Below are 14,349 nucleotides of genomic sequence, written 5' to 3'. Positions count from 1 at the left end.
CTCTTCCTTGTTCCCACGTGAAGAGGTGAGCCTGTGGCCCGAAGACCCAGGCAGCCCTAGTCCTGCCATCCAAGTGATTGTGGCTCTTAGGTAGCTGGGTACTACTGTGTGACCTGGGGTCTTCTGCAGGTGTTCTGGCCCGTCTGAGTCTCCATTCATCCAGTATTAGGAGAGTCATAGTTACCCCGAGTCTTCTGGTGGAGCACTCACCTTAGGAAGCATGCCAGGATGGCAGTACTGGCTCTTCTGGTTCAGTTTTCATCCTGTGTGTGCAAGCCCAGCCACGCACCAGGGCACTCTGGGAGCAACAGTGTATAGCTGACTGGCCACTAAAGAAAAAAATGCACTGGAAAGTAGCCATTGTCCCAGACCTGTGGGATGGTGGGTGGCAGGATGGCTCTGTTGTCCAGCTCCTCTCAGTGTCCTCAAAGGATATGGGATCCAGGAAGAAAATGCAGCCAGCCAGCCCAGCCTCTCTCCTGAATGTATAGTGTACTCAGTGTGAATTCCCAGTAACCAGAGTAATAGTCTCTGAGGTGACGCAGATGGTGGCTGGCTGGCATGCCGAGCAAACACTGTTCTAGAAAGCATAAATTGCCTTCCCAGCACCCCAGGGGGTCCATCCATGGATATCTTTGTCATTGAACATAAATTACAGTTGATTATGAAAATTGCTAGAGACCAGAAGGGGCTGTGGGTTGTGTCACTTGGAAGATGCTGGCTGGCTACAGGAGCTGAGAGGCTCCTTAGTGTATTGGGGAGCAGGGGTGGCCTTCACTAGCCCAAGGCCCATAGACTTGCAAGGCTCTTGATTTCTCCCTAGCCAGCAGCAGGCCCGTGGTTAAATTCCAGCTCTGCCACACTGGCTGAGCAGCCTTGAGGCAATTAATTTGGCTTCCTAGGGTCTGTCTCCGTTTCTCCATAAACTGAAGAGTGGGTGCTGGGAGACAGCTCAGGTCAGACCAGTATATCTGTTGGGGCAGTAGCACTTCTGGGGCCCCGAGTGCTACTTAGCCTGTAGGAAGCAGGGAGGGGGGGGGGCTGGGGCAGAGCCCAGTTCTTCCCTGCTGTGGATATGGGAGGTGGCAGCCTCCTCTATTGCCTTGGGCAGACCTGACTGAGTCTTTGACTGGACTTGACTGTGCCATTTCTTATAGTGCGTGATGAGTGCTTAGGTTTCTACTGCTTACAGAGCGGAGTGCTGACAGTGTGAGATTCAGGCCACAAGTGAGCTTCCAGGTGGGTTACAGACTCCATTGCAGGGGACACCCAGGAGTCACTCTCCATCCACTGCCCTCTCAACCCTTCTGTTTGGAGACCGAGGTGTCCATCAGAGACCTGTGCTCAAGTGCCTGCCACCCAAAAGGCTTAGTTACCTTTCTCGATTCCATGCATAGTGACACTGTATGTTCTGCAACTGAGCTATCAAAGCATGTGCATGAGCACGGAGTCCCCACCTGTGTCACATTCTCCTTACTATGTGTGACGACTGTCCAGTGTACATACCCAAGCATGCACACACACCTCTTTCTGCTTTCCTTCTGCCATGCCGCACATGGACCCTCCAGCCCCGTGCATGGCTAAGCAAACACTCACCTCTGAGCCACATCTACAGCTCCATTTTTTCCATCTCTTCAGCTTCCTTTTCGTTTAGCAAGGCTCCATGAAGGTCAGCCCCTAACAGGTGTGACAAGCATCCTTCCGTTGGATTGGTTGAGCAGCCTCCTGTCATCTGGATTCTCTCCTACTTGCCTATCTCCAGGCTATAGAAGAGCAGCAGGCTTCTGTTGAAATATCTGGTTTGATTGATTTCTTAACATGTGAATATGCACTTCATGCTGAGTGTTGCTGGGGGAGAGCTGTTAAACTGACTTTCAACAGAGATGATGCTGGTGGCAGCTGGGCAGTTGTACTGTTACTGTGGTGAGCACTCACCTAGGGATGAGGTGTATCCTTCTCTGCTGGCTGTCACTCGGTATATGGGTGTGACTCACCTTACTGGCTTGAGGTGGCTGCATCACTTAAAAGTGTGTTTCTTAGGGAAAAGTCACCTTCTGGGTGCTTAGGCCTTTGTGATCAAATTAGAAAACAAGCCCTGCGTTGCAGAATTGCTGCAGGATTATGTGAACTCAGAAAATGGGATGACACCAAAAACAATGCATTATCCCCACTCCTCTCACCCAGAGACGCCTAAGCCTCCTGAGGGCAGGTCTGTATCTGCACCCTGAGATGCCTTAGCAGGGCATGCCTTGGAGCAGGTGGAGATGATGCTGGGGCAGACGGTGTGTGTGATCAGCTTCAGGTTTATGCCAAATGTGCCTCCGCCCTCCCAGGACCCCACCTCAAGTCATTCCCAGCCAGTGTGCCAGGGTCACACTGGTCTAAGTCTCCCTCCCCACTGGGACAAAAGAAGGTGTTGTTTAAATCAATTACATAGAGAAGATTGCAGGGGGAATGTTAACCCACTTAAGAGTGGCTGGTGTCTCAGGAGCCCTTAATGGCATCCATTTGCCAGGCAGGCGCTCCAGCCCTTGTTATAAAGGAACACATCTATTCATTAAGCTGAGGCCGCCAGGCTCAGGCCTGGCACCACCCAGCCAGCTGCTCTTGGCGGTGAATTCAGCGCTTAGGAATAAACGGGCCTGCTCTGCCATGGCCCCTGAAGTGGGAAAACCAAGTGGGATGGTCTGCAGGAGGGCAAGCCCTTGCAGCTTTCAGATAGGTTTTTCTAGGTTCCTTCGATTTCTCTCTCTGCTTTAATAGGCAGGTGAGCCCTTGTTTAGGTGAAGCTTAAAGAAAGAAATCCATGTCAACGGTGGCCATGGTATCCGTTTGTCTTGTTTATAAGCTTCAGCCAGAGTGCTTCCTTTCATGCTGGGCCCTCCTAGCACACTGCACATAGGACCAGCAATTTTGTTTTCTAGAATCTGTGGAATCCAGGGGGTGAAAGAACCATTCAGCAATATTTATTTATCACCTACTACAGACCAGGAACAGAGGAGAGCCAACAGCTTCAGAATGTCACTCGGGTGGAAGTGATGGCCAGTAGGCAAATGCTAAGCAAGGTGATTATGGACCAGGGTGAGCTCATTCATTCATTTCAGAGTTCAGCTATGAAGGCTCAATGGAACATTTAGCAAGCACAGATGTGAGACACCAGCCCTGTGTTCAAATTCTTCACTCACATTGGCTTTTAACTCTGCCACCCCCAGATCTCTTTCCTTTGGTCATGGTACATTTAGTCCAGGGCCTGCATCCAATAAGTACCCATGGTCTAGCTCCATAGTTAAGTTCATGACTGGGAGCCAGATGTAGCTAGCTAGTCAGTCAGGCACTTGCCTGCTGTGTGTCCTTAGGTAACTTTCTCAAGCTCTCATGTCTCAGTTTATCTGTGAAATAAAGGTTTGCTGAGGATTCAGTCTGATGGCTTTTGTAAAGTATGACTTGGGAGGTAACAGTGCTTCTTGAAGAAGAGGAGACGCGGGGAGGGAGGGAAGAGACTGGAGAACCTGTCCAAGATCCAAGATCACACACTAAACCATGGTGCTTTGGACATACCAAAGCTGTTGGGCCCCCGGGCTATGATCACCTCCACTGTGGGAAACAGCCAGGTCAGAAAGGATGCTTATTCACTTAGCACACTGGCTGCTTTTGAGTTCTTGCCCTCTGGGAGCTAAGAGTGGGGGAGGGAAGGAGCTCTCAGGCTTCCTGGTCACCACTACACTTCACAGGCACTTTTGGACTGAAGATGCTATGGGCCTAAAGAACGTGGTGAGGCCGGGGTGGTTATAATCATCTTATACTTTCCCTGAAAATGTGTTGTAGTTCCTTTCTGCCACTCACCCACGAGGGACAAGGAGCTAAAGTCAGTATTTTTGCTTGTTTGCTGAGGATGTGGGCACTAGAATTGAAGTGTGCCAGGTGATATGACTACTGTGTGTGTGTGTGTGTGTGTGTGTGTGTGTGTGTGTGTGTGTGTGTGTGTGGAAAAGGACAGCTGGCGGCTGTGGATGATGGGCCCCTGGTCCAGCAGGAAGACTGGCCTTGAGCCATTTTCTTTGCCCTTGGACAGAGACTAGAGTTCATATGGCTGTACCTATAAAGTCACAAGCCCATCCCCTGGGTTCCAGGACACCAGGCCCAGTTCGTCTGGCTAGGACAGCAAGGGGCCAGGAAAGTGGGGTCTGCTAAGAGGTGCATGAGGGATATGGGGCACACGGGGACTCTACCATCACCTTACACTGATGTGAGGCAGAGTAGCAATGGACACGGGACCTGCAAATGCGCAGGCGTCTAAGGACACCTGGAAGAGGGGCCATCTTGGCCTCTTCACGCAGAAAAGCCCTTCTGATTGTTTTCCATAGTCCTTTGTGCAGGGTCATCCTTCATGTTCATTTAAACTTTAAAGGCTGCAGAGCAAGAGCCCCTGCAGTTCCCCGTATTCCCAAGTTCATCCTGCTAACCTTTCTTTGGGAGAAAGGGGAAGTCCTTTTGTAGGCTTCTTTTGTGAAAACTGACCCAAGTTTTGAAATGGGAAATTGGTCCCTGTTAGAAGGATCTTTGTTTATCTGGGAGTGTTTCTGTCCTGAGGGACATATTGCCTGGCTACCTGAGAGGTCACACCCCAGACCTCTGGTTCTGTTTCTCCTTAGTTTGAGTGGTTTATATTTGTTTGGTTTTGAAACAAGGTCCCATGTTATGCTCATGTTATGGCTCAGGCTGGTCTTAGATTCAAAGAAATATTCCAATCTTCCTGCTTCAACCTTCTGAGGAGCTGGCTTCATATCCCCCCCTCACCCCCCCCGGTGCAGCCAAGTCACATGACTAAGTTGTGCTCCATGCCTGAATTAAGATGGGAGATTTTGTTTTGTTTTTTGAGACAGGGCTTCTCTGTGTAGCTCTGGCTGCCCTGGAACTCACTTTGTAGACCAGGCTGGCCTCGAACTCACAGAGATTCCATCTGCCTCTGGGATTAAAGGCATATGCCACCACCACCCGGCTAGAATGGAGGATTTTAAAAGCATCCAGTCTGGGTCATCTGCCCTACTGTTCTGGTCCCTGGCTGTGCTACCAAGGCAGTGTGATACTGGTGGACAGTGTGGCCCGAACCATGTTTCAATGACAGTGTGTCTAGTACATGCCCACACAGTCCTAAGTTTCCCTGTTCTTGAGGGTTTTGGGCTTCCCCCTCAGCACAGAGCCTGGCTGGGGTAGGAAGTTCCCAGCAAGTGGTTAATCACATGTTAATGATTAACAGGCAGGGGACAGCAGCTTGATTCTGTGAAGAAGCTCCAGGTGATCTTCCTGGCTAACTGCAAGATACTGCCAGGTCAGGGCCTCAGGGTAGCCCTGGAGATTGCTCACGTGCCAACTAGAATTGGAGTCTCTGTGGACCAGCTCTGGTGGGCTTGAACACCTTTCTTGAGGTCACTAAATCAACTAGCATCGTTCTAGTCCTTTGCAGTACAATGTCTTTTTATTGACTTCTTTGCTGTGCTACAAAAAAATTAATAAACATGGCTTAAGTTTTCAAAATGTTTAAGTTGGGCTGGAGAAATAGCTCAGCGTTAAGAGCCTGTGCTGTTCTTGTAGAGGACTGGAGTTCCGTTCCCAGCACCCACATCAGGTAGTCATAGCTTACATGTAATTCTAACTCCAGGGTATCCAGTGCCCTCTCCTGGTCTCTAAGGACACCTGCTTCCTGTGTACATATCTACACACACGCACGTACACACACACACACACACACACACACACACACACACACACACACACACTCCTACCTTAAAAAAAAAAAAATTAATGTTTTTGAAAACTATCAGGTCAGACAGTGTAAGGCTCTTCCTCATTCCCGCCACTGTCCCAGCCAGGCTTTAGGTGCAAGGGCCAAGGACTCTCTGAGATTCCTATGTCCCCTTCTCATGATAGCATTGGTACCTCTTCCTGTATCTCCTGGAAACAATGGGCTGGGAGGGCTGTGGTGTGGCTCAGTGGTGAAGTGCTTACCTAGCATGTCCCAAGCCCTGGGTTCATGCCCACCAGAGCAGAAAGCAAGCCCAGTCTCAGTGTCATGCTCATGCTCCTATCTGATGAAACACATGCTTTATAGCTTTCATCCCATAATGCTACATATATCTTCCAATGCTCACCCCTACCCCCAGCCCCTGGCACTGCCACGGTAGTCAGAGCATTTGCAATGCCATGGCCACTGTCTGTTTAGTGTGAGCTTCTATTGATGGGTCAGGCAGTATAGCAGGATTCATTTCTGAGAATTAGGATTAGGCTCTCATGTGCACAGACTACCTGACCTAGTCTATTATTTTCATTGCCCTGTCTGCATTCTGCTTTGAAAGTTCCTGCCTAAGTACAAGGTCTGGTTGGGTGAACAGATTTCACCAAGTTACTGGGGCCAGTGTGAGTCTCCTGGTGGGGATTTGAGATCCTCTTGGGAAGGGCTGGATAGCTTTGCAGGTCACATGTCTCCCTTGCAACTATTTAGCTAGTTATGCAATACCTGAGTGAATGAGCATGGCTCCCTTCTAATAAAACTTTATTAGGACGAAGACAGACAACAGGCTGGATCTAGGTCTCAACCAAATCATTTGATATATGCAGCTGCTAGGTCCCTGGGGACCCAGGATCCCCAGAGTAGTCGTAGGGTGGCTGCAGGAAGAATAGGGCCAGCCCTTCCTGGCATTTTGACATAGTTTACTCACATAAGGAGGAAGGCTCAGTAGAGAAACTGGAGTAAAAGGGGGAGGTTCTGACTTGGACGAGGGCTAGTCTGATGTCTGTCTGGGAGAAGAGACAGGGAATTTGAACCTCAAAGTCTCAGTCTTGAACCAGGCAAAATGGGGGGGGGGTTGGAGGACTGAGAAGAGCTTAGCAGTAAGAAGCTTACTATTGCTTACTGTTGGCAAGGCAGGCAGGAGGGAGGGAGAGATGGCCTATAGCCAGGCCACATGAGCCTCAGCCAGATGTAGGGAGGAGCTAGGCTTCACCCTGACAGCTTGGGATGTCACATGTCTGGCCATGGAGAGCAGGGAGACTGTCAAAAGCCAGGAGGATGGTAATATGTTGGGATTAGGGTATCTAAAACAGGCCAAAGCAATCAGCTCAGGACTAAAACCCAGGCCCAAACTGTGGAACTAAACATTCTTATGATGTTGTTGCTTCGTGCATGCATCCCTTAGAGAAGCTCCTACTTATCCCTCAAGGCCTAATCCAAAATGTCCCCATCACTGTGAGCTTTCCAGGGGCAGTAAACTCCATATTAGGCTATACTTGTTACTATCGTGTCCCCTCATTGAGGCCTGAGAAGATGGGGACAAGAGTGCGTGCTTGTTGATGCTGGGTAAATTTAAACTGGATGGTGAATCAGCTGGGATAGAGATTTTTGATGAGCTAACCCTTTAAAGAAATTGAGACCCTGGAAGTCTACGAAATTTGCCAGAATGGTAGGAGTAACAAGTGATTTCTGTCTGGGCTAGACATTTCTGCAGAAAAATCAACATTCCTCATGTCTCCCCACCAGGGCTTCCCTTGTTCCCATTCAAGGTTATTTGTTATGAATCTGCTAGGCACTGGAACAAAAGTGAGGTTCACCATATTCAGGAAGATGAAGTCAGGAGACAGAGGCTTTTGGTTTGCAGGGCCTCACCCCACCACCACACCACTTGCTCATGGGTAAAGCTCACCCCATCTAAATCCCAGCCTGGCCAGCTGTGTGCCCTGGACCTGGGAGGGGTGCCTGGAATTCCTGGTAGATCTAGATGTTGAGTCTGGAGCCTGTTTCCCCGGGGTTCCTGAAGCCGGGCCTGGGGATCCTTTGATTCTATTTAGTATCACCTATTTTTAGAGGACAGCTGGGTCAGAGTTGGGAGTTTTCTTCTGCCCCCCCCCACAAGTAGCTATTGCAGTCCTGTCTCCTGCCACCTCCCTACCTCACCCTAGCCAAGCAGATGCTAGATGTGGCCGCTGTGTCTGTGTAGGGGAACTTTTGTAGCCTTCTGAAGTGAATGAGGAGTGGTATTACCTCACACTTCTACCCATACCTCCCTGGTGGCCACTGGTGCCAGGCATCTTCAAGTGTTCTCACTGGTCCTTGGTTACATATGCTTGGCAAAATGTTCATTCTCATCCTTTGCCGCTTGCTGAAAATCAGCCTTCTTACTGATGAGCAAGAATTCTTTATGGGAGACAAACACTAGAGTATTATCAGTTCTGATATGCAAATGTTTTTCCCCATCTAAGATCTCTATTTTGATCTAGGTCTCATGGTACAGCCCAGGGTGGTCTTGAACTCAGGAGTCTCATGCTTCAATCTCCTAGGTTTTGGGATTACACAGACTCGTGTCGCAACACAGCCTGTGTATTTTTAACATTGCCAGTGTGTACAAGATGCCCCCACATTAGTGGCTCCTGCGACCCCCCCCACTCTCCTCAGGAAATAGTCTTGCTGGTGGGGTGTTCAGGGTGGGTGTTTAATTTGTGTACATCTTCTTGTTCTCTCTCTGCATATGTGGGCATTCGACCAGTGTTGGTACTGGGCACCCTGCCTGTCTTCTGCGTAATAAACAAGCATACACGAGGGGACCAGCAAGCTATGAGAGCTTGTAGATGGGTGGGGAGAGGGGGAGGAAGGGCCCAGCTTTAGTCTCATCAGTGAATGGGGCCCGAAGTAACCCCTCTTCACAATGTTGCCCACTGGACCGGGTACCAGTAAAGCCCACTACGATGTTCATCATTATTGCTTCTAGCTTGTCACTGGCCGCAAAGGGTGTGTAGCTACCTTTGGCGCGAATTAAATCTCTTTCCACCAGATCTGGGACAGGCGCGTCAGAGCCCTGGAACCACTTGTTGCTCCTCTGTTTGGGGATGCAAAGTTTGTACGCTAAAGCCAGTCAGGACTGGCGCAGATTGAGGTTTTCGGCGCGTTCTACCTGTTGTGCTTACACGTGAGGAAGACGAGGGCTTGCAGTCCCGTCCCTCACCCGGAGCAACAAACCAAGAGCAGAATCTGCGCTCCTCCCGGAACTCACGGCTCTGGCCCCGCCCCCAGAAGACCCCACCCCCGCTCTGTGGCCCCGCCCCCGGCCACATTCCTCCGGCCGGACTTGCGTTACGCCAGGCAGGCAGCGGCTGGAGGGTCGCACAGGGCCGGCGTTTGGACTCCGGGACTTAGGGCTGCGTGCATCCACGGGCGAAAGCCAGAGGGACATAAGGGAGCCCGTGGCGGACGGACCGATTGTCGGGGATCGGGTCCGGGGTCCAGCGGCCGCGGGGGGAGTCGCGGGCGCGCGGCTCGGCCTGGGTCCCCGGGCGCTGGCCCGGGCCGCTCCCGCGGCGGCCGTCATGTGGTGCCTGCACTGCAACTCAGAGAGGACTCAGTCCCTACTGGAACTGGAGCTTGACAGCGGGTAAGGCCGGCCGGGCAAGAGCAGAGGTCGGCGGAGGGAGATGGGCCCCGACCGGGGCTGGGTCGCCAGGCGTGGGGATCCTGTGTGCCAGAGGGGGGCTTCGGGGATGGGTGTGACTGTCAGGGCAGAGCGCCCGGCCTGCTTGCCAGGAGCAGGTCTCAGTGAGGGTGTGTAAGGACAAAAGTGGGTTGTGGGCATAAGAGTTCTGTGGGAATGAGTGGGAAACTAGATTCGGTGCGTGTGTGAAGGGCAAGACAGCAAATGGCCTGTAGTTTGTGTCAGGAAAGGTACCCAGCTCTGCCTGCGCCTTGTCTCTGATTTCAGTGCACAGGCTGCCAGGGCCTCTCCTCCAAGTCTGATTGTTGGAGACCCTGGATCCGTCTGCATGTATGTATCCACTGTGTTGTGGAGACTTCAGCAAGGATGTGCGCCTCTCTCTCTCTCTCTCTCTCTCTCTCTCTCTCTCTCTCTCTCTCTCTCTCTCTCTCTCTCTCTCTCTCTCTCTCTCTCTCTCTCTCCCCGTGTGTGTGTGTGTGTGTGTGTGTGTGTGTGTGTGTGTGTGTGTGTGTGTGTTTAGATACTGTACACCTGGCAGGCCACCTGGGCAGGTGCTGGGGTGCCTGGAGTTTGTGTGACTGCTGTTTTTGACCAAGTACAGATGTGAACGGGTTGCTGGCTGGAACTGAATGTGTTGTTTACCTCTGGAGTGAAGCTTGTGCGTGGTCCAGAAAGGAGTCTGATGGTACAGAGAAGCTGGCTGCTCTTGGTTTTAGGGGTCTGTGTGAGGCTGTCTGAGTACCCTATGTCTGTGTTTATGAAGAGAGAGAGGCTGTGTGTGTATGTGCTAGGAATATTGATTTCCTCTTGCTTGGCAGCACAGCTGCCCCTGAGCTGTCTGCAGGCCCCTCCATGAGCAGGGGTGTGGGGCTGAGGGGATTTGTTGACAAGTGGATTGGGCCTCTCTGGAGGAGCCCACCTGGAGCCCTTTAATCTTTTCATTTCAAAATTTCCCAAGGCCTGCCTGGCAGTTGCAATGAAAACACGAGTGTGTCCTGCAGTACCCCGTCCCCACCCCAAGTGTGGGGTTCTGGCCTGAAGCTTCATGTGGGGCTGTGGGAAGGGGGCCATTTCCTAAGAGCCAGTACTTCTGGCATCTGAAGCCGAGGCAAGACAAGCTGCAGCTGCACGACCATCTGTCTAGCAGTGTGGGCTTCGTCTGGGATTGGGGGTCACAGTCAGACCCCACAGGTGGTCAAGACCCTGCACACTTCTTCAGCTGTCCCATCCAGTGTTTGAATTCCTGTCCTGTTGTACCAGCATCCTCATATTGCAAGAGAGCAGAAGGAGTCTGGGCCTTTAGTCTCATCAGAACTAAGATTATGTGGTTTATTGAATGCCTAGTGTGTGCAGACCAGACTCTGCCCTGGGGGACCAGGGGCACAGCAGTGAACATAGCTCAGAGAAGTGTTTCTAATCCCAATGCAGCCAGCAGTGTAGGGGTGACCATGTTCACAACATGACCACGGGATGGGTCAGCAGTTTCTGGCCATACCTCTTCTCCCCTAGAACTGAAGGGGGTGTGGTGGGGATTTCCTGTCCTTCATTAGAATCTCCCAGTGTCACCACTTTAGTTATGTCCATGGCTGCCTTGTTGTATTTCTGTGCCACATCCATCAGCAGAAGTCTCTCTGGGTCTCTGATGGCAGTCTTCCAGCTGCGGGGGGTAGGGGAGGGTGTCCTGCCTAGATCCTGGATCTGGGGCCAGGTGTCCTGGAGAGCCAGGAGCCCTGCTCAGGTGCAGCCCATCAGCCACAGAGCAGATGGGCAATCCCCCACCTCATGTGATTTCTAAGGAAACCTGGGAGGGCTAGAGAGACTCATGGGTGCTGTGGATGCTGAGCCAGGTGCTCCTTTGGCTGGGGAGCCTTCCTGGACCTTCTTGCATCTTATTTACTAGTCCTCTCATCTGGCCATCTCCTGCTCCCTAAGCTCAGGTAGGAGCCAGCATGCTCCAGCGACTTACAGAACCGCAGTCTTTGTGCCTCAGGTCACTCTCAGACTGGCACTGTCCTGCATGCACAGGCTTCTTGAATAGCATGGCCTATCTGATGCTTCACTGTTTTCCCGCATCACAGCAACACGGGGTCCTTTACTTTTTGTTGTTGTTGTTGTTGTTTTAAAGAGCACAAGCCAAGACTTGAGAGCCCAGTGGCCATACCTGGAACACAACAGCTCAAGGGGCTCAGGCCCGGATATTCCGATAAGAGTGGAGGTCCCTGGAACCCCCTACCAGGACTTAAGGCTTTCATTCGAGGAAGTCGGACTATGAACTAGTTGTGCTAATATTTACACAGCTTTGGCTTAAAACGTGGACAGGACTGGCAGTTGCATGGTTGAATAGCCTGATGACTGGGCAGATGGGTGTTTGTGGAAGGGATTAGACAGGAGCTCCTGTGTGTGTGTGTGTGTGTGTGTGTGTGTGTGTGTGTGTGTGTGTGTGTGTTGTGCATGCATTTCCCTGGCTGTGTTCTGCAGACATGGAATCCTGGTGTGCTGGAGTATCAGGAGTCCAGAGCAGCTCAGACAGCAGGAAGATGGCACAGCCAGACAGTTCTTTCAAATCCCAGCCTACTTTGTGAGTTTATGCAAGTTACCATAGCCCTCTGGGCCTCAGTTTTCCCTTTAATGATAGGATATGAAAGTAGTGCCTGGCAGGGGCTTTGCAGGTATGGGTGGCCTTCCATGGCTAGCCAGTCCTAGGACCTCCAGGCTGCTGTCCGGTTTGTCCAAGTCAGCACTGTACACTTCCCAGCTGCCAGTGGCCCACTGTGTTTTCTTCCTTCCTCTTTCGTAAATTTCCTTTGAATGATGATGACGTGTGAAATATCCGCCCAGTAAGCACAGAGGCAAGGCAACCACCAGGCTCTAGTGGGCTGGGACTGGGCCATGGCTGGAGGCCTGGGTGAGGTTCCCTATGGAGGTGTGTTTGTCTGGGGAGAGGAGGCTCAAAGCCGTGGAGTGTGATTTACCCTGAGTCCTCAAAAGCAGATTCTAATGACTTTAAAGGCCATTAAGACTCTTGAAGAATTAATTGTGTGGCCTTAGAGGATCTGGCTGATCCACTGCGGGAGCTGCTGCAGAGAGAAAATTGATGGCAATTATGGGGGAAATATGGCACAGTGCCAGCTGGGCCTCTTCCAACTCTGGCTTCCCTGGCGGTACCCTTAGTGAGTGATGGTCTATGGTATGTGCCCATACCTAGCATAGCACCTGGCCCGTGATCAGATTGACCACTGCTTCCAGAAATGCAAGCATAAGCAGGTATGACATGCTATCTTAATCTGGGGGAGGTTGACCCAGTGGGTACTCAGCCCTGGGTTTGCCTGTGTTCTTCCATTCCCCTGACATCTACTGAGCACCTCCTTGGCCAGGCCTTGAGCTAATAGAGAAACCAAGGTTACTCTGTGTGTCAGAGTCTTGACTTTGACCCTTCCAGCTGAGCAGTATTGGGCATGTTGCCTCCGCTCTCTGAGCCTTGGTTGCCCATGAAATGAGACTGTAACTGAGTGGGGGTGGAGGTGAGATGTGCAGCTCTGCCCAGAGCCCAGTGAGTGGTTCCTCCTGTCACTGTCCACTTTTTCCCTTCTGTGACAGGACTGTAGGTTAAAATGGTCCCCACCATCTTCTCATCTTGTTCCAGGCTAAAGACTGGTTTGGGGACCATACATGGGAACACTCTCTGAGGCCACTTGCTTAGAGTTTATTGTCTATGTCAGAGCCTCTCTGCTCATCAAGGGAGTAGCATCCTTCACATTTTACTCTCTTGGTGTGAGGTCTCTCACCACAGTGACGGTTGAGTTTGAACTGAAGGCACTCTGGAGCTGTCGTGAGATTTTGTCCATGCTTGCAAAGCTAGGGCACTCACTGCATTTGCTTTTCCTTTCTGTTCAAAGGTCAGCAAAGTAGTAACCACATGGCTGTGCATGGCAGTGGTGTGTATGTATGTTTCTTCATTTAGAAATACAGGCTTCTGTGCCTCATTTCAGATGTGGGGAAGAGGTACAGAGTTCCCAGCCAGAGAAGGCTGAGCTGGGATTTGCACCCTGTCTGCCTGACTTCAGGGCCTGTGTGCACCACAGCCAAGATCTGTTTCCTCTGGGATTAATTCATGTCTGGTAAAATGTCACTAGTGTAAATAGATCTGGTATCCCTTGGTATCTGGATTCCCAAAATTTTCCCAAGTACCCCAGCCTGTACCCTGGTCTGTGACAATGTGCCAGGTTTTCCTGACGTCTTGTCTCTTTCCCCAGAGACCACAAGAACCACATTTCTGGACTCTGCAGGGGCTGTGTGGGTAGCACTCTTTATTCTTACTTTTTTATACTTTCATCCTGTGTGCATCTCCAGTTCCAGCTATGCATGGGGACTCGGGGACAAAAACTGTCCCCTGATTCACTGAGGGACCAATCCAAATACGGCAGGCTTCCACATGGTGAGGAAACCCATGGCTTCTGACATGAAAGGACAGATGGCTGTGGGCAGTGAACTTAATCCCCTGGAGGGGAGGAGGATGGTTAATAAACTGGGAGATTTGGAAGAGGCCCCAACTGGAAGCAGCCTCTCATGCACATGAACAGAAAGGGTTCCCCCAAATTGTCTGGTGCCCAGGCTGTGTTGGAGTCTGTCAGCAACCTGAGTACATTCTCGCAGAGACCCACTTGCTTTAAAAGTTAGAAGTGTCTAGCACTTTTGTTTCTCATTTGACTGGAGGCTGAGTGGTTTGGGCACTCAGATGCAGGGATAGTATTTGGACCAGAACTTGTAGTCCCACTAAGCGCTTGCTAGACAGTGGTGGCTATGGTTGCCATTGCTCTGGTAGGTTTTATTGTTGTGTGTGTGTTTATTAATAAGCTTTGAAGGGTCACCCCTC

General features: G+C 51.1%; 1 protein-coding gene across 11 annotated transcripts in view; it reads left to right on the top strand.

Annotated features, from left to right (window-relative positions):
• Positions 1–14,349, top strand: part of Iqsec1 (IQ motif and Sec7 domain ArfGEF 1) — a 331,555-nt gene that overhangs the window by 265,436 nt on the left and 51,770 nt on the right. Inside the window, exon 1 of one of the 11 annotated variants that reach the window (XM_013114179.3) lies at positions 9,117–9,419. The exons of 9 other annotated variants lie outside the window; for them this stretch is intronic. In XM_013114179.3, coding sequence (XP_012969633.1) covers positions 9,355–9,419 — 65 coding nt within the window. In that variant the 5' untranslated portion in view covers positions 9,117–9,354. Of the gene's footprint in view, positions 1–9,116; positions 9,420–14,349 lie in introns of those variants that run through there. One more of the 11 variants, XM_005071159.4, reaches the window with a different exon arrangement.

This window comes from Mesocricetus auratus, unplaced genomic scaffold, assembly GCF_017639785.1.
Source record: "Mesocricetus auratus isolate SY011 unplaced genomic scaffold, BCM_Maur_2.0 Super-Scaffold_100676, whole genome shotgun sequence".
Classification (NCBI taxonomy): Eukaryota; Metazoa; Chordata; class Mammalia; order Rodentia; family Cricetidae; genus Mesocricetus; species Mesocricetus auratus.
The sequence above is the reverse complement of the archived record's forward strand: the minus strand, read 5'-3'. Positions and strand labels throughout refer to the sequence as shown.